The 25722-nt window shown below is 41.9% G+C and overlaps 2 protein-coding genes, 1 long non-coding RNA gene and 1 other non-coding gene across 7 annotated transcripts in view; 1 reads left to right on the top strand and 3 right to left on the bottom strand.

Moving 5' to 3' along the window:
* atg16l1 (ATG16 autophagy related 16-like 1 (S. cerevisiae)) overlaps positions 1–11690 on the bottom strand; it is a 19600-nt gene extending 7910 nt beyond the window's left edge. For 2 of the 3 annotated variants that reach the window (XM_023396266.2, XM_023396267.2), the window contains exons 1-10: positions 11513–11690; positions 9805–9916; positions 9184–9277; positions 8495–8600; positions 4826–4899; positions 4636–4705; positions 2924–3105; positions 2777–2842; positions 2611–2697; positions 1914–1973 (exon numbers count right to left, since the gene is read on the bottom strand). In XM_023396266.2, coding sequence (XP_023252034.1) covers positions 1914–1973; positions 2611–2697; positions 2777–2842; positions 2924–3105; positions 4636–4705; positions 4826–4899; positions 8495–8600; positions 9184–9277; positions 9805–9910 — 845 coding nt within the window. In that variant the 5' untranslated portion in view covers positions 9911–9916; positions 11513–11690. Of the gene's footprint in view, positions 1–1746; positions 1792–1913; positions 1974–2610; positions 2698–2776; positions 2843–2923; positions 3106–4635; positions 4706–4825; positions 4900–8494; positions 8601–9183; positions 9278–9804; positions 9917–11512 lie in introns of all 3 variants that reach the window. The other variant, XM_023396265.2, reaches the window with a different exon arrangement.
* On the bottom strand, positions 3316–3589 carry LOC111646707 (small Cajal body-specific RNA 6). The gene has a single exon (XR_002759974.1).
* LOC147817313 (uncharacterized) lies at positions 11192–13591 on the top strand. Its single transcript, XR_015436473.1, has 2 exons — positions 11192–11290; positions 13460–13591. It is a non-coding gene; the product is annotated as an uncharacterized LOC147817313 (long non-coding RNA).
* spint2 (serine peptidase inhibitor, Kunitz type, 2) overlaps positions 12560–25722 on the bottom strand; it is a 16847-nt gene continuing 3684 nt past the window's right edge. Inside the window, exons 2-11 of one of the 2 annotated variants that reach the window (XM_023396269.2) lie at positions 19880–20050; positions 18345–18404; positions 17593–17667; positions 16516–16539; positions 15329–15490; positions 14851–14904; positions 14521–14688; positions 14393–14434; positions 13509–13617; positions 12560–13314 (exon numbers count right to left, since the gene is read on the bottom strand). In XM_023396269.2, the coding sequence (XP_023252037.1) occupies positions 13224–13314; positions 13509–13617; positions 14393–14434; positions 14521–14688; positions 14851–14904; positions 15329–15490; positions 16516–16539; positions 17593–17667; positions 18345–18404; positions 19880–20050 (956 nt within the window). In that variant the 3' untranslated portion in view covers positions 12560–13223. The remainder of the gene's footprint in view (positions 13315–13508; positions 13618–14392; positions 14435–14520; positions 14689–14850; positions 14905–15328; positions 15491–16515; positions 16540–17592; positions 17668–18344; positions 18405–19879; positions 20051–25722) is intronic. The other variant, XM_087171075.1, reaches the window with a different exon arrangement.

The raw sequence follows: 25722 nt of genomic DNA, 5'->3' as shown, positions 1-25722 counted from the left end.
ACAGCTGATGTTGGTGTGACACACTAATGTTTAAATCAAGACAAGTTCAACAAGCTCTCCAGCAAGGACTGACATGTTCAATAAGCTCCAGTTAATATGGACCAAGACCTGGACTCAGCTAGGTTCATGCTGTGCACACATCAGAAGCTCTGCAGCAGCTGTCTAACTAAACAACCAGCGATGTTTGGATCTGACCCCAGTCCACTTCAGTTTTCAGTCCATGTGCAGTCCAGTGTGAGAACGGATGATTAAAGTGAGACCTGGTCCCAGACTGAGGGGAACTCTAGCTGACAACACTGAGTCCTCAAGGACTGTTTGTCTCAAAGGAAACCTGAATCTAATGACACCTGGCTCCAGATAAATCCTCCTTCAGTTTGTTTAAACTCAGGTTACAAACACAGTCGGAGCTTCTATATCAGCTGATCACAGGGTTGCACTTCATAATCTACAATCTAAAATCTAGTCTGGTTTTTAGTTAAACGAACCAACATCAGCAGACCACAGTTTGTGTGAGCCAGATTAAACTGTGATTTTATCAAGTTAAAACCCAGGCTCAAATGTTCACCTATCAGTACTGATCAGAGAACAGAGCTGCTCAGGTGTAAATCACTGCTGTGAAATGGACTTTTCAAACATCTGATACTCTGTTTGTCAAACTCACCCAGGAAGAAACAAACAGGTTCTAACTTCAGTTCAGACACAACATTGGAACAATGTGATTCTTTGTTCACACTGTTAGAGAACTGAATGTGAATCTCATAACTCAGTTTAAACCTGCAGTAACTGTTTGGTCTGTAAACACCTGAGCTGAGAAATATACCTGGTTCTTCAGCTGTGATACTTTTAAATTCACAGTCAGTGGCTGCTGCACAGACGTCTGTCTACACTGCTAGAGCTGTGGACCTCGAGGGCCCAGATCGTGACGTACCAGCTGTGGCCTGTGAGGGCCCAGATGTGGTCCGTGAGGATCAACAGGACCATGAAAATTACATCATGTTGTTACGGGGGTTAAATCAGAACAAAAGCAGGAACAACAACACCAAACTACAGCCTCTTAAAAACTGGTTATTGATTTAGTCTTGGGATTATTGCCAAGAACAATCACTTCACTACAAACGTCACTGTGTTCACACTGCCAGCAGAATGATGAACGGTCAGCAGATGTTCTATTCAGAGCTGAATGAGTCTGACACGGGTCACATGGTTAACAAGGTGAACTGTTCCCTGTGCTGTCCGCCAATCACAGGAGAGCTTACTGAAGGATTAACACTGGTCTTTACAACCAGAACAGAATGCAGACACATTCAGAGGCCTGTGATGCAGCTAGAAAGTGAGAATGCTTTAAAGAACCATCACTGTTGTTGAGTTTAAGGAAAATAGGATGTCTCACTGTTGGACATAACTATGAAAGACCAGAGCTGTGTAAAACTAATGTCCTTAAACATTTTCCCAGTCTGTCTGAATACAACACTCGCATGTCCAAACTGACCCGTTCTAGTGTAACTCAAGGGTCCAAAACCAGGCGGACTCAATCTCTCTCTCACTCACTCACTCTCACACACACACACACACTCACTCTCACACACACACACACACACACACACACACACACACACACGGACATGTGAGCATTGTGTTGATATGGACTTGGAGAAAAAAAATGGCTGCACCCAGTCAGTGACCTGTAAATCAAAAACTGGCAGTATGAACAGGTGAACACACAGGTGAACACACACAGTCCTTCACCTGGAGTGTGGTGGGAGGAGTCCAGGCTGAACACACTCAGACACTCTGCAGACAGACACAGACAGACAGACAGGAAGATAGACAGGCGGTCAATCACAACATGGACAGTCCAGACCCCCCAGAGACCAAGACAGAGACAGAGACCAGATGACTTTATAGCTACATACCCAAATATGTTGGAAATGGAGTCGAGCAGACCACCAGGAGGAGGCTGGGAGATTTTCTTACTGCAGAAACAGAAAAGTAAAGTAAACTTGGTCAGTGTCCAAGTCCACTGATGTCTGTAAATGTCTCTGTCGTCTGTCCAAAACCCAAAGACATTTAGTCACTGTCAGAGACAACCTGAGACAACAGATTGTAGCATCAGCTGGTCAGCCGGCTCAGCCGCTGTGTTCATCATAGAGAGGTGAGTCTGTAGAGGGAAAACCTGACCTCAAGGGTCAGTACTGACAACAGAAAGAAGCTGAGGTTTGTCTTCAGATTTGTCACCAGGTGTTTTAATGGCTTTAATAAAGACAACTGAAGGTGTCAGTTAATGTAGAGACAAAGTAACAAGTTGTCAACAGTGCAGTCTGTAAATGCCCCTTGATGACATAACAGCAACTGTATGTGCCCAATTTTTTTTTTGACAGACCAATGGCCAATAGTAAAACTCCAACACTCAGTCGACCAGTGGTGTGATGGTCTCGTCTACAGAACTGTTGTTGTTCAGCCAGAAGAACTCTGGTGATGTGTTGATAGTCTCACTGTCTGAAGGATATTCAATGGGTCAAATGAAAAAGAAAAGTGAGTCTGAAAAATTAAAACATTTCTAGATCAGTGAAGAAAAACGCAGCAGTGAAACAGAACAGGTACTGGTCTCACCTGGGAGTTCTGCTGAGTGGTCTGTTCGGTGAGGTCTCTCCTCCCACCTTCCCTCCATCCTCAGCCAGAACCTCGATGTCGTCGTCCCTGAGGAAAGAAACACCTGGTCAGAACCGACTCACCTCAGACATGATACAAACACAAGCCGGAGGTTGAATCTACTGACGGGTCAATGGGCAGAGGCTCTTTGGCAGCATCAGCCAGCTCCTTCTGCAATTTGGCCTGTCTGCGTCTGAAATCAGATAGATCAGTCAGAGGAGTGAGATCAGTCAGGGGGGTAGAGACCTCCTCCTCCTTCAGGTGTTCACTCTACCTGCTGTCCTTCTCGTTCTCAGCGTTCAGCCTGTTGGCCTCCTGAGCTTTCTCTGCCATCCATCGAGACACCAGCTCCTGGTTGTCCTCTGCTGTTTTCCTCAGTTTCTCCTCCAGAGCAGAGAAAGTGATCTGCAGGGCATCATACTCATCCTTTAGCGTCTGGTTTGCCCTCTCCAGGTCCTGCAGGACACAGGAAGATGGTCACAACTCTGGGTTCCTGAAGAACATAAACCTGACTGGGAGTGACAGAACGCACATACTAAGGTTCAGTCAGATCATTATACACTTTACCATGATAAATGTACTGTCACTGTACTGTCAACACCTGATGGTCTGAAGTGGTCTGGACTGGTCTAAACTGACTTCATGTTCATGTTTTGATCAGATGAAGGTCTCAGGTTGAAAACTTGAGATCAGCTCCCTCCTCCTCCTCAGCCTGACGCTCCGTGCTGATTGGTTCTGTTGGATGTCAGCCATCACACTGAGCCTATAGGATCTCTTTACAGACACACACTGTGATGGCACTTCCTGTCTGTCAGCAGCTCCTGAGACCACCACTGCACCACTAGAGCATGATGGGAGGAGTGAGCAGGGGCTGCTGGGAGCCAGAGGGCAGCAGGAGAGGATTGTGGGAAATCAGACCTTTTACTGTTCATCATTGACCTTTATCAAATTCCTTGACCATCATCTTCATCAATGACCTTAATGCAAATTTTATTATGAGTCTCTGAACACTGAACAAGATAGATAACTGCTCTGTAGTTGTTCAATCCCTCGGGGAGGGGGTGCTGTCCGCCTTGTATTCATTTACTAAAAAAAGTCTCTCGGACAGGAGCCGGCTCCCATTGTTCATTTAAAAGTCGACACATCACTAATACGTACCTTCACTGCTCACTGAGACTGGGAAGCACTCATTGACCGGCAGCGTAGAGCATCAAACACATGGCACTCCTGATATTTAATGCCGTAATATGTCTACAAATGTTTCAGCATGTTGCTGGTGTTTACACCACTGCTTGAAATCTTAGTGCTACAGACACTGCACGTTTTGCTGTTAGCGTCATTTTGTGTGAAATTAAGCCACAATTCCTCGACTCCTTCGTTGCTGTTCGGGCTGACTGCCTCTCACAAAAGCGTGACGTCATTGTTCTGCAAGGCACACAGAACTAAGTGGAAGGCATCGATAGATCGATGAACCTCTCTGTTCTGCAGCGCAGTGAGATGAGCCGTTTGCTGCAGCTGCTTCTCTGTCCTGCCAGAATGTTGTGGAGAGGATGGTTGGTATTGTCCAAGATGGCCTCCATCTTACATTGCATGCGTCTCTCTACAACAGTCCTGAGTGAGTCCAGACTCCTGCAGCACAGACCCAGTCTTTTTTACCAGCTTGTCCAGTCTCTTTGTGTTCATGTCGGACATGCTGCTGCCCCAGCAGACTGCAGCATGAAAGAGTAAACTGGCCACCACTCCTCAGTGAAGAGCGAACATGAAGAGGAAACCTGATGCCCTTGGGGTGCGCCTACACTCCTGTGAGAAAACTGGATGTGATCCTAAGTCTGAACTGTCTGTTCAGTCTGAACAGATTTCAGATCAGGTGAGCTGACTGACCCTCCACCCAAAATGCTTTGAGCAGCCGCCTGACAAGTGGATGCCTCCTGTTTTCAACTTAAGAATCCCTGAAGCTTGCGATTTGTCCAGGTGATATATTCCTACCTGCAGGTAGTTCCTCAGCTCCCGACAGTCTCCCTCCAGGTTGGTGATCTGCTGCTGATACTCCAACATTCTGAAAACACACAACAATAAACTTTATTCAGGTTCCTAAGCGAGGACACCTGCTGCAGGTGAACTGACCTCTTCTCAGGTGTCACACATACAAATAGAGTGTGTGTTTATAAACACTGACTTGGCCTCGTTGCTCTGGATCTCTTTGTCTTTCTGTTGAATCTGGTTGTTCAGTTCGATCACACTCTGAGCCAGCTGCGGGACAAAAACAGTCAGTGATTTACATGTTTCCAGGACTTTCCAGGACCATGACCCAGCATTTCCATGACCTGAAACTTCTTCACCACCTTCTGCAGATTAGAAATGTGTAAAACAACAGAAGTAAAAATACTCTGATGACATTTACTGTGAAAACAAATAATAAGCTGCTGCCTAACAATCAACCACACAGTAGCTGATATTCTGAGTTTTAGTCAAACAAGTATTGATTGGTTGGTTGATTGCAAACAATAAATAAATAGCTCAAACTGCAGTGGAAGTGGCAACGCTGAGTCACAGACATTGTTTACACAACTGGTCTCTGTGGATATTAGATGGTTATGTAGGGAATCCAAAGTGTGGATCATTGAGAGGCTACAGACGTGACTTTCATTTGAAACCTGAGTGTTTATTGTGGCCGCTCGCCCTCATGTTATATAATCCGATAACACACATTTATCTGGGCTAAGTGTTAAGGTGAACTGAGGAAGATAAATTACTTCACTTACTATATGTTAGTACTTCTACTGGTGTCGCTTTGAGCACAAGCTTAGAAAATGTGTATTTTTAAAAGGCTCATTATTAAGATTTTGTATTTCTCTGCAATGTAGCTCAGTGTTAGCAAGCTACCTATAAAATTTTCTCAGCCCTGGACTCAAACAATTTTCTGATGCTGCCACAAATTTACATTTAACCAGTTAAATTAATTTCATAAATGTGCTACGACCATTATCTTGGATTTTATTCCAAAACAAAACCTCATGTGTCAGTCAGGAAATGAGTTTCTCTTGAGGATGTAGGTGTTTGTTGGACTGACCAGAAAGTTCTCAAAAAATAACAATCACTGAGGAGGTTTAATTCCCAAAGTCATTCAAACATTATACAGTGGCAAGAAAAAGTATGTGAACCCTTTGGAAAGACCTGGTTTTCTGCATCGACTGTGTCAAAATGTAGACAAACACCGTGCCCCTAAATTATAATCTTTTGTGTCTTTAGTGAACACGGCCATTACACATTCACAGTGCTGGTGGTGAAAGTAAGTGAACCATTGGATTTAATAACTGGTTGAACCTCATTTGGCACCAATAACCTCCAAAAAGAGCTTCCAGTAGCTGCTGATCAGATCTGCTCAATGTTCAAGGGGAGATTGGATCAGCAGTGGCTTTCTACACCACACACACGGTGCATGTTTTTCCCAAACAAGTCAACCTTGGTGTCATCAGTCCATAACACATTTCCCCAGTAGCACAGTGGAGTGTAAAGCTGCTCTTTATAAATTCAGGGGCATAACAACCATGCACCATGATGTGTGTGTGGTGGACTCATGAACAGAGATGTGAACCAGCTCTAATGATTCCTTTAAGCCTTCAGCTGTGACTGAGCTCCTTTGTTAACCTTACAGAGCTACTGTGTTCTGCCTTTGGAGTCATCTCAGGTGGACGTCCACTTCTAGACAGAGTAGCCACAGAACTAAATCATCTTCATCTATAGACAGCGTGACTGTGGACTGATGAAGATCTAAACTCTTTGAGATGACTCTGTGACCCTTTCAGCTTCATGCTAATCAACAATTCTTGATCACAAGTTTTCTGAGATCTTTTTTGAGGCCTGGTTCACATCATCTGATGCTTGTTGTGAACAGCAAACTCAAAATGTTTGAGAGTTTTTTATGAGCCAAAGTCTCTAACCCACACCTCCAATCTTGTTCCATTGACTGGACTCCAGGTTTGATAACTCCTGACTCCACTTAGCGTCTGTTGATGCCATCAGTCAAGAGTTCACATACTTTTTCCAGCTACAATGTGGTAGTTTAGTTTAAATGATTTAGATTTGAATGACTTCAATATGGACAAGAACAAAACAATGACTTGTTTTAAATGATTCATAATTGTAACTTAGATGAAGATCAGGGCCCGTATTCACAAAGCATCTTCGGGCTAAAAGTAGCTCCTAACTTGCCGATTTAGGAGAAAATATAATAAAAAAATAAAAAATAAAAAAAATGGGTGCCTCAGTCCTAACTTTAGGACTCCTTTTTTTTTTTTTTTTTTACTAAGAGCTATTCACAAAGCCACTTAGCGCTAAAAGTAGCACCTAAGTCTGGGAGAAGTTAGAAGTAGTGGAGAGGACTCCTAACTCACTAAGACCAAATCATAAAGGCTCTTAAAAAGGAAACGATGCTGAATTACTTAAAAGATACCGACTCAATCACAAGAGAATAATCATCGTCGTGAAGTTAGTTAGAGATGCAATAACATCTCCTACCAACCGAAAACCCCCGATTATTGTGTAAATTAAGTGTCTGGCAACGCTGCACTAGTTGGAAACAGAGAAAAGCTGATCTATTCAAACAATAAATGTGACCCTGACATCATAGGACATTTCATACGAAACAGGAAAACAAAATCTCAACACACAGGTTGTATTGATGCTGCCTGTACAGTTGTAGACATTGTTGTACAGTGTCGAGGATCTACACACGAGTCATGGATCTGAGTGGAGAGTGACCTGATCAGCTGTTTGAAAGGATCATATTCCAGCTGGATTTTGCCTGATGGGACACCAGGGGAAATCTTCTCACACCTCAACCCACAGCCGGGACCACAGGGGCATTACAACACTACGCTACAACAGATTGTGGCTAATAGGCTGCCAGTTAGGTTGGGTTAGGTCATCTATGACAGGTTTTTTTTTTTTGGAGAGCACAGACAGCCTTTCATCAAACAATCGCTGTGGTTCCTGCAAGTGAGTTAATCCATGAAAATTGACTTCAGCCATAGCAACGGAGTTGAACTCTTAGCTCAGGAGTTTTTGCTTTTTCTTACTAAAAGTTGGTTTCAGCAACACTGAAGAGGATTTGGAAGAAAACTTTCAGTTAAAAACTTTTAGCGTGACACTAAGTATTCTTAGTGGTGAGATAAAATGCTTTGTGAATATGGGCCCTGATCACATTTTTGGACAAAATTATACATAAATGGAAGCAATTCCAAAGGGTTCACTTACTTTTTCTTGCTACTGTATATTATAATATATGATTTTATGTGAACTGAGTGTTTCTGCGGACTTTGAAACCACATGCAATGATTTAATTACCTGTTGGGACAATTATCTAAATACATGAATTTACTGACGTTAACAGGACAGTTCTTCCCAGCTGTATTTATCAATAATTCATAGAAATATAATTGGGCAATAAACATGACCTGGTCTCAGATAAACAGCAGAGAATAGATGGATGGATTAATCAGTGAAAAATCAATGAAGCTGACTTAGTACCCTACACTTAAACTTAAGAATAACTGAAGTTGATGGCTCTGACTTAAACTCCCCCTGCAGCACAATGTGTAACTGATGAGACAGTTTACTGCAGGAAGCAGAGATACTCAAACCTCTGTCACATCAACATCACTTAAAAACATTCAGCTGCAAAGATTCACTGTTAACTGAACTCCTGTCTGTCAAGTTTCAATACACACATGTTCCAGGAGGACAGGTGTCAATGAAATGTTTTAGTAGGACAGGTGTTAATGACATGTTGTTTCAGGACAGGTGTTAATGAAATGTCTTCATGTGTGGACTGAAAGTGACTGACCTCTCCTCTCTTCTTGTGCAGCTCTGTCAGCTCCTCCTGGTGTTTAATTCTCATCTGAGCCATTTCCTGCTGCAGAGCTTCGCTGCGATTCGAGTCTGCACCCGAACTGAAACACAGGACAAGGACAGGTGAGGGGACATGATACGTGAAGTGCCCACACTTTTTTCATCTTAGACGAGTTTCACATTTACATTTTTATGCAGACTAACTGACAGGAGGAGACAGGAGTGTATCACTATCATCAGGTAAAATGGTCGTCAATATCCAGTGTGTAGACTGGGGGATTAGAAGTTAGATAGGTCACATGTATGTGCATAAAACATATTATCTCTTTATTCTTCATCCCACCACACCAACAATTGTCCAGAGTTGATAACAGGAGAAAGGGTGAATACAGAAACAGACAGCGCTCTCAGCAGGTAGAGTCCTCTTACACAGTCTGGTCCTGCTGAGAGCCGAAGACCGAGTTCAGTTAAAAATCACTGACAGGAAACCTGCAGCACAGACTGCAGCCCGCTCATTTGTTCAATTATTATTCAGTTGTTTTTCCCCCCCGATCACTTCCATTATGCCCAGTAAAGGTGATATAGGACAGACAAGGTGGAGGTGAGTCCATTATTGACTTCATGGGGACACTTTGGAGTCCCTTCTGTCTCCCGTACCTTGAGCTCTGCCTCAGAATGTCTCACCTGGCTTCGTGTCCTCTCTGGACGTCATATTTGTCAGTCTGGTATCTCTCTGACAGAACAGTCTGCAGGTCTGACTTCTCCAGCAGACGGTTATCTGAAACCAACAGAGCTTAGCTGTTAATTTGTTTGAACTGAGAGTTTACGCTGGAGCCTGACTACAGCTGTGTTTTTAACAGGCTGTGACCAGTCTGACCAGCTACACCCAGCATGACTCATCACTTGATATGACAGTGTTTACACCAGTAAGTCTCTTAATTCATTTCCTAGAAATGTTCCTAAAACTCAGCTGCACTTCAGCTGTTAATGACTTTGGTCCTAATTAGAAAGGACTTGAAGACAATGTCAGCTGTTTACACAGTAGGATTGTATGATGAACAAATGTATCAAATTCTTACAGTGAATCAAAGAACAGTCTCCACAACCCCACCTGTGTCCACTGTCACCTTCACTTTCTCTATCAAGTAACATGTAACTGTTTCTTTGGAGTGATTATCCATAAATCCAAACTGCACTGCATGTAGCTGGGAAGAGCTGTTGTTGAGATGATCGCTAATTTATGTCTGACAGTCTGATTGTACATGTGACAGTACATGTGAGGGGTGTGTGATGTGATGGACTCACACTGGTGGATGATCTCCTCGAAGGCTTGTCTCTGCACTTGGTCTCTGAGCTTCAGCTGCTCTGAGATGTGTCTCTTCCATGTACACTCCACCCGCCGCTCCGCCATCACCACCTTACACACACACACACACACACACACACAGTGTTAAGGTTGTAGTTTGTGCTGCTGTTCAAAATACTTTGTCCAACTGCTTATATGACTTAGGGTGGACAAAATATTAGGAACACCTCTGACAGTACAGCCTCTGTAGTGATTGCCCAGGTGAACCAACAACTGTAAAAGTCTAAAGAGAATCGTGAGGAGGAGGATTGATTACAGGACTGTGGACTAGATCGACTCTGAGCTGGGTGGACCTGGACTGGACAGAGTGCGGTTTTGTTGTTGTCAACAATGATTAAGTCACAAAAAGAGTCTGCAAATATGTTCATAGCAGCAGGAAGTTGCTGTTTATAAGTTTAATTATATTTTTTCAGCTTCAGCTTCTGTAATGAGAAACAAGAATGAAGATTTATTTATTTATAGTCACTCTACACCTTTTCATATCAGCTTTTCTTTTTATGATCACACTGTAGTCTTTAAGTTTGTCCTGATGTTTCCAGTGTTTATGGCCTGTTGGATCATCCTTCTCTTACAGCAACAAACTCACCTGGTATTGAAAAATATTAATCATCTTTTAAATTGGGGTCATTCAGACCCAAATTCAACAGGAGATAATGAGGCCTGTGATTTCAGTGTGCACGTCTGTAGCACTGAAGGATAAACTACACAAAAATCATAAGTCAGTTTTATATAGTGAGAAAAGGCCACAGAACTATACCTTGGAAGCACCATATACACAGTAGAGTACAGCGGAGCAGAGTACAGTACAGAAAAGCTGTAATGTCCCAGCGGGGCAAATTGTGTTACAGGCAGCGGTCAACAATAGTAGATACACAGAAAACAACACTCAACTCAAATACACAAAGGTTTTAACAGCAGCAATGGATTAGAATTTTTACCTGGCTGTAGGTGCACATGTAACAGTTTGTTATACAGTTGCAGAGACACCACCAGCTCTCATCCTTACTAACTCACAATGAATGGTTTGCACAACTGAATTATTGTTTTACTCACTTTAAATACATCAAGTGAAGGTTGCCTGTTTCCAGCCTCTGAATTATTTTGTCATAAATCACAGTGACTGAGGGTTTGATTGTTGGACAGAACCAGACAGGTAATCTACAGACACAGTCATCTGACTGTCTATTAATTATCAGCAGATTACCAATGTAAATGATAATGTATATTCAGTTTAAACCTCGATACTGAGAGTCCGCTGTTCAGACTGACGGAAGTCAGGGTCATTAAGGTGAGTAACCCCGGTAATGTGGGACAGGTAAACCCACAAGGCAAATAAAAACATCTTCGGTTACAGTGGTGTTAGCATCTGTTAGCATTAGCTACTAAAGAAACAGCGACACAGACAGAAGACCCTGGGCTAACAAGGTAACGGGCTGAAAGAACAAGGTGGTTTCTGATTCGACTCTGTCTAAATTAACTCGGTTACATGTGAATCATCGTGTCTGCTCCGCTGAGTCTCCGTGTAGCGGTTCTAGTGAGGTGTTACCGGACAGTTTCCCGGGACACAAACACCCGTGACTCGACATGTTAGCATGCTAACGGAGCGGCTAGCTGCAGTGCTTTAAATGAGATAACAATAAAACTTACACCAACCAACGGAATCCCGGGTTGTGGCTCGTTTCCTCAGACGCCTCTCCGTTAACCTCGGTGCTGCTGTTACGGCGCTGTCGGTGTTAAACGGTTCCGTTTGTCTGGCTAACCGACATCAGCTTCTTCCGCTAATTCGCTCCAACTTAGCGCCATCTTGGCTCCAACGGCTCACTTCCGGGAGGGCTGCACGAAAATACGGTCGGGTTTAAATAAAAGCCAGTAATTCAGTTCTGTTTAAATTGAAATTTCAGTTTATTGAGATTCCAGATTTTTACAGGTATTTATATTCCGATGTTTTACCGCTTAAACACGAAGACTCGTGTGTTTTTAAAAGTATTTTTTATTCGTTTCATCAGCCAGTTAATTAATGACTCTGCTGAGTAAAAAAAAAACCTTTATATTTATAGTAATATATATTAACTTTACATGGAACAACCCTGTTTAATGCTCGCATCCAGACACGATGGAGGAACCTGTACTCATCAAAGCCAAGGCATTTTGGAATAGCGATCAAAAACATTTGCAGAAATTCCTGGTTATTCAATTTGCTTTTACAGTCTCACAAGTCGTTTAAGTAAACAATTAAATTATCAATAGACGTTTTATTAAACCTGGTGTTGTCTTTTACGGAGTGACTGTACGTTATGGTAGTTCAGGACCAATAGGGGGCACCAGTACGATTGGCATCGTAGATAGTAACGAGTGATGAGAAGTTTTTCCCCACGTTGGCCAGCATGTAATGTTTCTGCAAAGTTTTAGGCAATAAAACCAGTTCAACTGAACACGAGTCTCTGCTTCTGATAATTGATATCTGAAGATATCACAGTATCAGTAATAAAATAATTATTTAAGTACAGTCTGAGATTATTTAGGATTCGAGTATTAACATGATAACTGGTCTATGATAGAGTAGCTGATGAGTGGTAACGCACTGACCATCCAATCAGAGACTGTTAATGTAACTGAGGCTCAGGCTGAGCTGCAGGTACAAACACCTGAGACTGACTGTCTCAGCTGCTATATAACTGATGCAGGTTAAAACCATTAGAGATAGAAGAGTTTTATTTGATAAATGTGAGTACAGTCAACAGGTGAGACAGTTTAACCTCAGACTTGGGTACAAATCACAGCCCAAATCTAAAACCAGCATTACACATTGTATTATTAATGAATCACATTACAATAAAAGTCAAACTGGATAGACATTTTAAAAACAGCTTCATTATGTGAACATTTAATCATTCCTTAGGTCTATAAAACAGAAATACAACAGTCACTTTCTTTCTCTGACATTCTTTACACGTATCAGCTGTTAAAAAAGTTTTAACTCCACCTTTCAGATCAAATCCAAAAAGGTTTGTCCTGTTTGTTTCATATTTCATCCCATAGGCTGAATAAAATAAAAGTAAAAACACTTCCTGTCACATCTGGCACTCTCCAGGTGCAGTATGGGAAACTTCGGCTCCAGTGTTTCTTGAAACTTAGTTTCTTTACACATTTAGGATTTTATTAAGAGGCAGTTTGATAAAATATTTAATTGTTTCATTCATAAAATATAATAAAATGTCAAACTACAATCATGATAATTAGAGTTACACCTTCATGTTATTGGTTTATCCAAAGACATTCAATTTACTGTGACATTTAGGCATATATATATAGCTGTCTCCAGACTCTCTGCCCGCCCAGGTAATTCCATGGTCTCTCCTCAGGCCTTGTCAGGTCTGGGACTCTCTGGGACAGTCAGAGACTCCACAGAAGACTGCTCGTCTGGATCTGGAAGGAGCTCCTCCTTATCACTGAAGAAACAAATACAAGAAACACTTTATAGAAAATATCAGTGTTGATGTCTCAGTACAGCTGAATAGACCCACACAGAGAGAGTGGAGGCCACACAGTCCTGCCAGATGTTTCATGTCGTTTATTACTGATATGCTTTACCAGCAGGTATCAGGTCTGAGGCAGGTGTTACACACCAACAGGTTAACCTTACCTGACGGAAGACGGACGGCGGGACAGACGGTGACGTCTCAGCGAGATGAAGACGAGCGTCACCAGGAGCAGAACTGAGATGGCCGCAAGGGTGATGAGGAGGAAAAGGGCTGGAGGAGAAAAGATGAAGATCAGATGGCTGTTTCATACAGAAGGCACTTATTGTGAAAAGCCTGTCTGAAACAAAATGAACCAGAATCAGTCTGAGTCAAGTCAGGGACACTGTTTTCTTCATATAATCTGACCTGAGAATTAATCAGTGAATGACTGTAATTGTAAAATAATGTGAAAGATAGGTCTTTTGTTTTATAGTAAGGAAACGCTATCAGCAGTTACCTGGGTTACCTGAGGTAACCGCCTCAACACTGTTCATAAGTTTTAACATTAACATTAAAAGGTGCAAATACACACTGACTGGAATCCTGTACAAGTACTTTAGACTAATCCTAACCCAATCTGATCTGAGGTCAGATTTTAATGATGATAGAATGACAAAAAATGTCAGAGTAATCTGACTACTGCTCACAGATCAGCAGGAAAGAAAAACTTCACACAGGGGCTTTTCTCCAGGAGGCCGAGGGAAGCCAGGCTTCCCCTGTTTTATAGATTTTAGTTGACATTTTAATAAAAATGCTCTGACTGTAAATAGTAGTTGCCATTCCTTCTCTTCCCTGTTCTCATTTAGGTAAACAGTGCCCCTCTAACTGATGTGTTAATATGTGGTGAAATGGTGGCTGTGAGCTGTAAATGCCTTCTGTAAACTAGAGAGCATGTGTAGGTAAACCCAAGTGAAAGCTAGTAGCCTATAAACATGCGTGTGCAAGTCCTGCATCTGTATGATACAATTGTGTGTAAAATGATAACATCAGTTCATCTGAAACCCACCTGGAGCTGAGTTACGAGTTTTACCACGACTGTCCAAGGAGCCTGAAAGAGAAGAACAACATCAGCACAGATGTTACATCAGAGTCAACATGCTACTGGAAATCAAATTAGGAAAGTTTCTTCTTCACCGTCTCTGCTACAGCGGCTCATACACTCCTCCACAGTGCCGTAACTGTTCTGATTTCCACGGCAACCACCATACATGAATGACTGACAAGTGCCTGTGTTGTGGTCGTAATAGAACTTTGGAAAGGCGGCACGGCAGGGACCGGGGTCAGGGGTCGCCATACACTTATCTGAGACAGAGATACAGAGACGCATTGATACAAAGACACATTGATACAGAGACACAGAGACAGACATTATTAATTAGTTATTAACTGGAGTTTGTCCCATCTGATGCATTCATATACTTCTAGTCAGAACTTCAGATGTTAATGTATTGAACAGTTTCTCACCTTTGTATTCGTCATCATCAGCTGATGACTTCTTAGAAGATGGCAGGACCGACACTGAGAGAAGAGAGTCAACATCTCTAATTAGTACTAAACTCTTGACTCTGTACAGTTACAGACAGGTGTATGTGCCTTACCTGTACAAGTATAGACAGGTGTGTTAGTTACCTGTACAGGTGTAGACTGGTACAGCTAGGTGTCTGCCTCACCTGTACAGGTATAGACAGGTACAGACAGGTGTATGTGCCTCATCTATACAGGTACAGACAGGTACAGACAGGTGTATGTGCCTCATCTATACAGGTATAGACAGGTACAGACAGGTGTTATGTGGCTCACCTGTACAGGTACAGACAGGTGTGTTATTTACCTGTACAGGTATAGACAGGTGTGTTAGTTACCTGTACAAGTATAGACAGGCACAGACAGGTGTGTTAGTTACCTGTACAGGTATAGACAGGTACAGACAGGTGTTAGTTACCTGTACATGTAGCCACGCAGTTCTCCTTGCTGATGTAGTTGTTCTTGTTTCCTCTGCAGCCTCCGTAGATGAATGGCTCACAGTTACCTGTCCGACTATTGTAGTACCAGTGCTGAAACGCTGCCCTGCAGGGACCTGCCTGAGGCTCCACCTTGCAGTGCTCTGATTGGACAAGAGGACGCAGACAGGTATGTTACGTTTGTCCTGACAGTATCTTTTACTCACCTCCTTGTTATGTTTTCATACAGCTGCTGGTAAAACATCTGGAATCTTTCTCAGACCACTGGTTAAAATATATCAACACATTTTCTACAGTTTGTGAATGTGATGAAACATCATCCAGTTAAAAGGAAACAAGACAATCTCACTGCACATCTGCACATGGTCACTATAAACACAGGTACAGGCAGGTCATCGGGTTTGATGATGAAAATCAAGGTTTAGTTGTGAATCCGTTTCTGTTACTGAAAACTGAAGGAGGAACGATGGACAAACAAGTCAAAGCTGAAATATAGATCCAGCATTCAACCCTTGTGAAATGACCCCATCTTCATGTCTTCATACTTTTTGGAACTGCTCCAAGCTAGCAATTTACTGTACTTCTGTGTTTAATACACTTTCAGAGGTCCTTCAATTCACTATAGACTGCTGTTCTATTATAGGTCTCTTTGGAGGACCCTCTAATGTCTACTCTTTGAACGAGCCCGTGACGTCTTGGCTTCTTGACTCTGTATGCTGCTTGCCTGTCGTCTAATTGTACTGAATTGTAATTCCTCCAAATCATACAGTGGATCAAGAATATCTTATATGAGGCTAAAAAATGAGGCTCACCAGGTAAATCCTGTAATATCTGGAGACCTTTTCTGAGATATATGTAGCAGGGGAGCTAAAGCTTGAGTGCAAATGATTATAGGATAACAGTGTCTGAATATCAAATGTCCTGCTCTGATGGACCCTGAGAACTAGGATAGTCTCTCTTGAACTTAATTCCCTATTTCTTTTTCTTGTCCTCTCAATTATTTATTTTTTTATATTTTAAAATATATTGTACTTGTTTACTTGCTGTATTTATTTGTCTACTTACTTTGTATGTGGGTGGATGTGTGTGTGTGTCTGTGTGTGTGTGTGTGTGGGGGGGGGTATGTTTGTATGCTCATCATTTAAAAAAAAGAAAAGCTGAAACATACCATCGTATTCACCAGCAGACATTCCTGTAGGAGAGAGTAAAATGTCAGTGTGACCACATTCATCATGTGACCTCGTTCTCATACTCTTTTCTCCCCGTCATTCTTTCCCTCTTTGAACCGAACTGGCCCCCTCCTGAGCTGTTATTTATACTGACTTCCTTTTTATTCTTATTCATATATTGTTTTCACTTCATATACAGTTTATTATTACTATCATTCAGCCTCTGTTCTGTCCTCGTCTCTCCTCTCCTGTCCCCTTGTCTAGCCTTCAGACACCTGGGCTCTGTGTAATATAAAAGCTCAGGTACAAACTGAGACAAACTCATCTGGAAGTTCTGTCATTAAACTGATGATGGATTTATTTCTGCAGGTCACCAGAGCTGAAGGAAAAGAAGCTAGTAGTGAGTTTAGTGATATATAATATTCATTAGTATCAGTGTGTCACAAATAAACACTAAAAGAGAAGAGCAGCCTGTACAATGAGGAAATTTTTGGATTTGCGGATGGCACTGTTCAGTATTGTGATTACAATATGACTTGCGATCAATAAAAAAATATTGAGGTGTGCATGTACAGTTTTGCTGAGTGAAGCTGAATGAAGAACACAGACAAAGGTCACTATCGGTCATCTCATCCGTTTTCCTACCTCTGCTGCAGGTATCGTTGGGCTGTCGTTTTAAGTTTACAACAGTTTGTGGTAAATGAAGCTGCAGTCTACACACAAAGTTTTCCTTTTACCTTGTTCATATTAGCTTAACGTTAGCGTTCTGCGCTCGTGTAAAATAAACCGCGGTGGATGGGAGAAGTGGGAAATATAGCTTTTCTTCGTGTTTAAATCTTGGAAAACCTTGGAAACCCGATGTGACCGCATGACGTGGGTAAATACCATTATTTTTTGTAATTCATCGCGTTTCAGTTTTTTGCGATGTGTTTATTGCACATGTTCATATCGCGATGATGATGAAAATGAGATTAATCGGTCAGCACTAGAGAAAAGTATTATTATCATAATCCCTAAAAAATGTGTGTCTGATGCAGTAACGTTGTTTGTGAAGGTGTGTCCAGGTGTGATGTTACCTGTCTCCTGAGGGGGAACAGACTCTGTAGCCGCAGGTTCAGACTCAACTGGACCTTCAGCGTCTTCAGACTTATCTGGACCAGGAAGGACAAGACACAGGAAGTGATGAGGTGAAGTAAAGCTACAATAACTTTAAGGCATCAGAATATAGAGATTTAATAATTGGTTTATTGACCTGTGTAATCAATGACTGGTGTATTGATCTGTATAATCAATAAAAGATTTATTGATCAGTATAATCGGCATATAAACCATATCCTTATACACTGATAATACAGATAAACTATGACAACTATCAGCTGTACAACAGTAGTGAAGCAGTAAAACACAGTGAAGTACAGTGAAGTACAGTTAAGTACAGTGAAGTACAGTGAAGCACAGTGAAGTACAGTGAAGTACAGGGAAGTACAGTGAAGTACAGTGAAGTACAGTGAAGTACAGGGAAGCACAGTGAAGTACAGTGAAGTACAGTGAAGTACAGTGAGGCACAGGGAAGTACAAGGAAGTACAATGGAGCACAGTGAAGTACAGGGAAGTACAGTGAAGTACAGTGAGGCACAGGGAAGTACAAGGAAGCACAGTGAAGTACAGGGAAGTACAGTGAAGTACAGTGAAGTACAGGGAAGTACAGGGAAGCACAGTGAAGTACAGGGAAGTACAGGGAAGCACAGTGAAGTACAGTGAAGCACAGGGAAGTACAATGAAGCACATCAGTTCCACTACAGCGGTTCACAGTAAAAACAAAACTTACTTGTATCGAAGGAGAGAGCCATTTGAGGAGCAGGAGTCGAGTCATCGGGGAGAACTGAACCTAAACACACACACACACACACACACACACACACACACACACACACACACACACACACACATATATACACAGGGTTATATAAATGCAGTATCTTCTCTCTTGTTGTTTTTTTCTATCAATAATAATAAAGATGTTGAACTGGAAAGTTTTTAGCACATTTGTGGTGTGTGTGTATGTGTGTATGTGTTACTCCTAGCTGTTCTCAGATTCCTGTGAAAGAATCCATAAACACACACACCAACAGAGCTGTCACTGCACAACACTGACACACACACAGACAGAGAGAGAGACACACACTGAACACACACACACACGCCATCCTGCATCAGGAAACACAAACAGGAAGTGATGACAGTAAAATGTCTGAACTGATCAGTCTGTTCCAGAAACTTTTGGGATGAAACACTGAATGTGCGTGTTTGTGGTTCAGTGTGTATTTGGTGTGTATTTGGTGTGTGTGGTTCAGTGTATGTTCAGTGTGTGACTGTGTGTGTTCAATGTGTGCGGTGTCAGGTTGCTGTGGCCAGACCGGTTCAGTGCAGTTTGATCCTGAAGACAAACAATTACACCTGAACACACCTGTACAGAACCTCAATGAAAAAAATCCTGATTTACTTGTGTGTGTGTGTGTGTGTGTGTGTGTGTGTGTGTGCGTGTGCGTGTGCGTGTGTGTGTGTATGAGTGAAAGAGAGCGAGCGAGCACGAGAGAGAGAAAGAGAGAGAGAGTGGAGCACAGAAGGGTTAAGCGAATTGTTGTGATGTGCAGGGATGTGTCTTATAATGAAATAAACTTTTATCCATGTTGAAACTGTGGGACTTATCAGACTGTGTCAGAGGACGTCAGTAGAGTAGGCGATCCTTCAGTGTGACCAGGACACATTCATGTTCACACTGCTTAAAGAATGTGGCCACATGTGGCCCAGACCACCTCATACTGTGGTCTGAGTGATTGAATCTCAAATCTCGAGTCCCACCAAAGTCGATGCTTTGGTGTTAAGGTGAGAACAACTGACAGACTCTGAGCTGCAGGCAGTTCCTTCCTCCTCATGGTTTCTGCTCTGATCTGCATTTTCAGCTGTGAGACCTTATATAGACAGGTGTGTGTCCAATCAGCTGACTTTACCACAGGTGGACTCCAATCAAAGTGTAGAAACATCTCAGAGATGATCCAGAGAAATGTAGGAACGTGGGCTCAACTCCAAGTGTCATAGTAAACTGTCTGAATACTTATGTCAATGTGATATTTTTATTTTTGCAAAAATGTCTAAACTTCAGTTTTCTCTTCATCATTATCAGTCAAGTGTTGACGGATGCAGACTGTTGGAACTGTTGTAGGACTGATACCACATCTAAACAGCTGCTGATTTATTTGTTGTCAATTGACCAGTTTATTAATTCACTAATTGTTGCAGCTTTAATGAATGAGTCCTTCACAGGTCAAACTGCTGTGTTCAGTGAGACCTGACGACTGTTACCTGTTACTCCGCTGCACGTGGCCTCACACTCCTCCTGAGAGTCAAAGTTGTTTGCGTTGGCCTCACAGCCACCGTAGACGAAGCTGCGACAGCTCTGGTTCATCACATTATAGTAAAACTTTGGGAACGCCGCCCGACATGAGCCCACTTTCTTCGGCAGACGACAGCGAACTGAGAAGAGACGGAAACAGAAGGAGCGTTAACGCCACCTGATCCTGGACCAGTGACTGCAGTGGTGAAACTGATCCTGGACCAGGTCTGTGTTGCATATAGGGTATTTAAATTTGCCCACTCACTTGCATCTGTTTTATTTTATAAATAATAGGCACTTTATTTCTTATCTTTACAGATACAATTGAAAAAATGCATTCAATTGAAAGCATTTTTTTTATTTTTATTTGTGTGCCCTCATAGTTTATTTTCTTATTTTGTTGCATTGTGCTTTTTTACTGTATACTGTTGGTGGACATTGGGGTAATGGCATATTTTTGGATGCAACCATCAGTAACCCTAATGTAGTTCCTCAATGATTTAAGATGTTATTTTAGTAATCTGTGTGATCTAAGCCGTGGAAACACATTAACCAGGAGTGTAGGGACTGTGATGATTGGTGGTTCTGGTTAATTAGTGTGAATGCTGTAGCATTGTTATTCAAATCTTTATTATCATTATCATTATTATTATTATTATTATTATACTTCTGCCTTTTTGCGGTCTCTAATTACACCTTCATACTTTGTCCTACAGAAACCGTTCAACTATCAAAATGTTCAGCTTTTTCTGGAGATTATCGGATGCATTCAACCTTTCAGTTATTAGGCTTGTATTCATCTCTTTGATATCCTCAACAGTTTTTGAATCATCAGTTTTAGTTTTATGCTTTTTTTCCTGATTTCTTTTGAGTTTAAATGGGTGTGTATTGCACTGAATGTTCAGAGCTAGAGGCTAGAGTGGGAGAAGCTCTAAAATATATCTGAAAAAAAAATGTGTGTATCTTGTCCTTACGGCCACATACTTCAGTCTTCATGGATAATCTCTTCTTTAATTGTACACAAATTTGTTCCGTTTCATACAAAGTGTATACCTTATCACAGAGACTAACAGAATTTGAACTAGGAGGCTCAAAGTGATGGGAGTCCCCTCCAACTGTCCCATAGACTGTAATACAAATCCAGGAGCTGATTTCAGGAGAAACCCAACAGACAGTAAAACAGTAACTTTCTCCTGTTTCCACATTTTTGGCTCTATGGACGTGTCTTGTGGCTCTTGTGGTTAATTTCAGTTTGTCATTCTAACTGATACAGAAAAACACATAAATACAGACAAGTGGATAGGCACACAGACAGAAAGACAGGTAGACAGACAGATGGGTAGATAGATAGACACACACACACACATACACAGACAGAAAGCTGTTTACAAGTTAGCACTCATTGAGGTTCATAACAGTTCAGATTGGACAGAACAACAGTAAATGTAGCAGGAGACATATTGAATTTAACCTGCTCCACTGGTGTTGTACTTGAGATCTTCCTTTTACTTTATTTTGGTTGTTAACTACTCCTGCATACTTTGTCTTACATAAACCGTTCAACTATCAAAACGTTCAGCTTCTTCAGGAGATGTATTCTTTCCTTAAGCTTTTTGATAGTATTCATAACTTTTTCTGCAACATCTTTGAAATTCAACATACTTCAGGCATACTTTCAGTTTAAAGTTTCTACTGTTTCTACTGTTTAGGCTGCAGTCCATCTTTCTGTTCAAATCCTTGAAAACTTCAGCCTCTTTGAACTTTAACTACTTCAGCATACTTTCAGCTAAATACTTCATTCAAACTTTAAATTATCCACAAGACTTTGAGCTATTTAACTATCATTCAACTTTTTGATATCTTATACAGTTTGTCATTCATCACAGTTAAGTGTTAGTGTTAAGCTTTCTTCTGATAATTCTTGAGTTTGTAATGGTGTGTATTGCATGAAATGTTCAGAGCTAGAGTGGATGACATCATCGTGGAAGAAGCTCTAGAACTCCTCTGAATTCTGTTTAACTCGTCCTCACGGCCACATATTTCAGTCTTCACACATCACAGGCTTCCTCAATAGTAGACACATTTGTCCTGTTTCATAGAAAGTGTCTACCTTACTTTACAGAATTCAGATCTCTGTGATGTTTACAAACACAGCCCCACACACACACACACACACACACACACACACACACACACACACAAAGCTGTTTACAAATGAGTGCTCATACAGAGAGATTACAGTTTAGACTGGACAGTACAACAGTAAATACAGCAGCAGAAATTGAATTTACTTTGAGCTACAGGAACTGTTCAACCATCATGGTAGCTCTCCAATATCACACACACCCCCTTCACCCCCACCGACCCATTTTTGTCACTGAAGGTAGGCTAAATAACAGAAACACCTCTGTATAATTTAATATACACTACATCCTCCACAAAGATCAAGTGAATCAACAACTGTCTAAAACTATTTTAATAATAAATTGCCTTCTGAGTATATTAGTATTTATCAGGTGCACACACAGGCTCCAAAGTGCATAACTACAATTAATTGGTTGATTTCGTTGCTGTTCTCACCAGGGAACTGATATATCAGGTAACCTTTAAGATGTTCTTTAATTTTATAGTTATATCATATAATATTATTATTATCACCCTATACATGTTTTACCCGTCCATCCCCATTTTCAAATGTGACACAGTAACACATTTACTCCAACATTTTAACTGACTTACTTTGTTCTTTTATCTGAGAACATGTTTACACAGTGATTTACTTCTACTGGTGTCTGTTCACTAATAGTAGTGACGCCGTTCACGTAGTGACATGCTGACGTCAGTTTCTGTTACTGGTAGAGTTTAGTGCTGCTCTGTCTGAACACAGTTAATGTTGCTGTTTTCTTCATCACAGTGTCTAACTACCTGCTGTACCTCCAGCACCCAGAGCTCTCTGCTCCTTTTAGAGCTCAGCTGTTGTTTACATGCTATTCAGATGTGCTAGCTACTTTAGCTTAGCAGTTAACACTAGCTTCTCTCTCTCTCTCCCTCTCTCACTCGCTCGCTCGGTGTGATGGTGTTGCAACTTCAGTGTAGAGGATTGTAAAAATGTATTACATCTGCAGCGATGTCTAGCTGTCTTTAGGCACAGCTCCACTCGCTAACCGGAGCTAACTGCAAACTCTAACTGCCATTCTTGAAAATTTTCCTCAAAAAAAGTCAGACAAGCTCTTTTAAATCCCACAATTTCCAACCTTCACTGCAGCCCTTTTTAAAAACACACAATCACCAACCGAAGTGTCTCACACAGAGGCTCAGCAACTACAGCTCAATATCTCTACTGCGTCTGTGTGCGCGCGCTCTGGTCATGTGACATCGCTCTGAACAGGAAGGTAAACTTGTCTGACAGTGTAAAAGGACCCGCTTATACCTAACCTTGGTGTAAAAAGTTTTTAGAAGCTGAAAAATCCCCACAGCAGTGCTGTCACTGCCGTATGCCATGTTTTGACTGAGACATAACAAACCAACATTGCTCGCCACACATGAGTCTGGGAGACTGTTGCTGGTTGATGCCATACAGAACCGATGCGAGTTAAATTAACCACAGTTGTCGGCCACGGTTATAGTGATAATTAAAATTTAAATGGTAATACTAACCGCCTGGCATTTCTACCATGATATAGCGTGAAACCGGCAACCGTTTAATCTCTATTAACTAAATTCTGATAAAAAAGTTAAAAAAAAAAAGTCTGAAAACAACATATTTGGTTCCCACACACAGGCTCCTAATTGTTAATGGCAGGCTGACATAACAGCAAAATAAACAAAAAAGGAGCCAAATAATGTTGATACACCAAATTACAGCCAAGTACAGTAAAGACAAAATTCAAAGTTTTGTCATCGGCCTTTCAATGATGTTGGCTTTAGTCTGTAATCTGAACTCACAAGCCTGTGTTTATCTGGGAAAACCTCCAGAATCATGCAAAGTAGCCAAGAACCAATAGGAGCTGAAGAATCCATGATCACCACAGTGTCTCCAGCTATCAAATTCCTTTTTCTGGTTCCATCTTTGCCTCTCTTGAAGCAAGGGCAAGTCCTCCTGTACCCATCTCTTCCACAAAACATCTGCGATATACTGCACTTGTCTGCTTCTCCTTCTCACATACTGGCCATGAGGCTCGAACACTCCAGGTGGCAGAGCTGGTTTACCCTTTAAGAGAAGAGGATGTTTAGACGTGAGAGGGTCCAGATCATTGATGTCATCTGACGTCAACTCCTTGAATCAATCGATTCAAAGAAGCAAGAGTCTCCTTCAGTTCCCTTTCCGCCCCGATTAAATTGGTACCATTATCTAATGTTAGGTATGCCACTTGTTCTCTCCTGCATATAAAACGCAGCAGAGCATTAATGCATATGTCTGTGGCCAATGAAACTTCTGAAAATTCTGTATTGCTTACATGTTGTTCTTCCTCTCCTCACTTCAACTGATACAACGTAATCTACTCCGCTGTTGGCAATGGTAGGAGATCAGGAAGGATTCTCACCTTTGGAAGATCAGCCATTTTTTGTTCCACTGTTCTTCCATTATAGTGTCTACAAAAGCTGCATTCAGCGATGATCTTCCTGACAACTGAATTAGCGTTGGTGATTCAAAACCTCTTCCTCACTTTGGATAGTATGAGAGTCTGTCCACCATGGCCCAGATTTTGGTGTACATGCTTGAGAATAAGCATAGAAACTTTCTGCACCTTGGAGAGAATGAGAGGATGCTCAGCTTCCTCAGGAATTGCTCCTCTGCTCAATCTTCCTCCAACTCTCAAGAGTCCATCCTCCAAAGTTGGGTCCAGTCAATATATGGGACTCTGAGACTCACTGTTGCTGCCTTGGATGACAATGCAGAATTTTCTTTACTGCGTTTCTGTGACTAACAATAGCAAATGATGGTAACCTCTGCTCCCAGTAAATCATCTAGCGCTGAAGTACTGGAAGCCACTGTGACCCTTTGTCAGCCTGCCTCTAACTGTTATGACTGGTTTACTTTGGATGGCTATCCACAGAAGCCTCCAACTGTTTTCTCAGGCGACTCTGGTCCAACAACATAAACTTTATCCTGAGAAACCAGGCAACTGCTGTCTTAAGCCTCCTCCAGTCGGAAAAGTAGGTAATGAGCTGGTCAGTAGGACTAGACACGTCGGACACACTAATGGCATTTACTGTTGCCTCCTTTCTGGCCTCTTGGTCATTAAAGTCCACTGAGAATTCCAACACAGTTGTAGGCCAATCCTCATCATGCTTCCAAAGAAATGCAGGACCTTCAAGCCACCTGTTGTTCTTCAAAAAGTCAGAGATCTTCATTCCCCTCAATGAATCATCATCTTGATTGTCTTTGTAACTGACATGTCTCCACTGAGAGGGTTCAGATGTTACTCTGATGGTCGAGATTCTCTTTGCCACAAACGTGTGAAAGCACCTGTCCTCATTATTAAGGACCAAAATACTGATTCCTCCAATGGTTCCAGCTGTTCCAGAGCTGTTTGCCTTATGATATTGTTGGGACTCATCATCCAAGAGAGACCAAATGTTTCTTTGCTCCAGTGGACAAAGGAACTCACACTCCACAGTTCCTCACTGTTCACACCTGGGGACTACCCCCCCCCCCAACGGACCTTACTGGCCAGCCATGGTCAGCGTGTGACATGTGACCCCCAAGAGTGTCACCAAACAAAACCAGTCCTCTGGACCTCTTCTCTCTCTTCCCTTCTTGGCTTGCTCTGGAGAGCAGCTCCAGCTCTCTCCTCTCGGTTCTTCAAAG

The sequence above is a fragment of the Seriola lalandi genome, unplaced genomic scaffold (genome assembly GCF_002814215.2).
Source record: "Seriola lalandi dorsalis isolate HSWRI2012SDOR001 ecotype SW California unplaced genomic scaffold, Sedor1 jcf7180002054974, whole genome shotgun sequence".
NCBI lineage: Eukaryota > Metazoa > Chordata > Actinopteri > Carangiformes > Carangidae > Seriola > Seriola lalandi.
The sequence above is the reverse complement of the archived record's forward strand: the minus strand, read 5'-3'. Positions and strand labels throughout refer to the sequence as shown.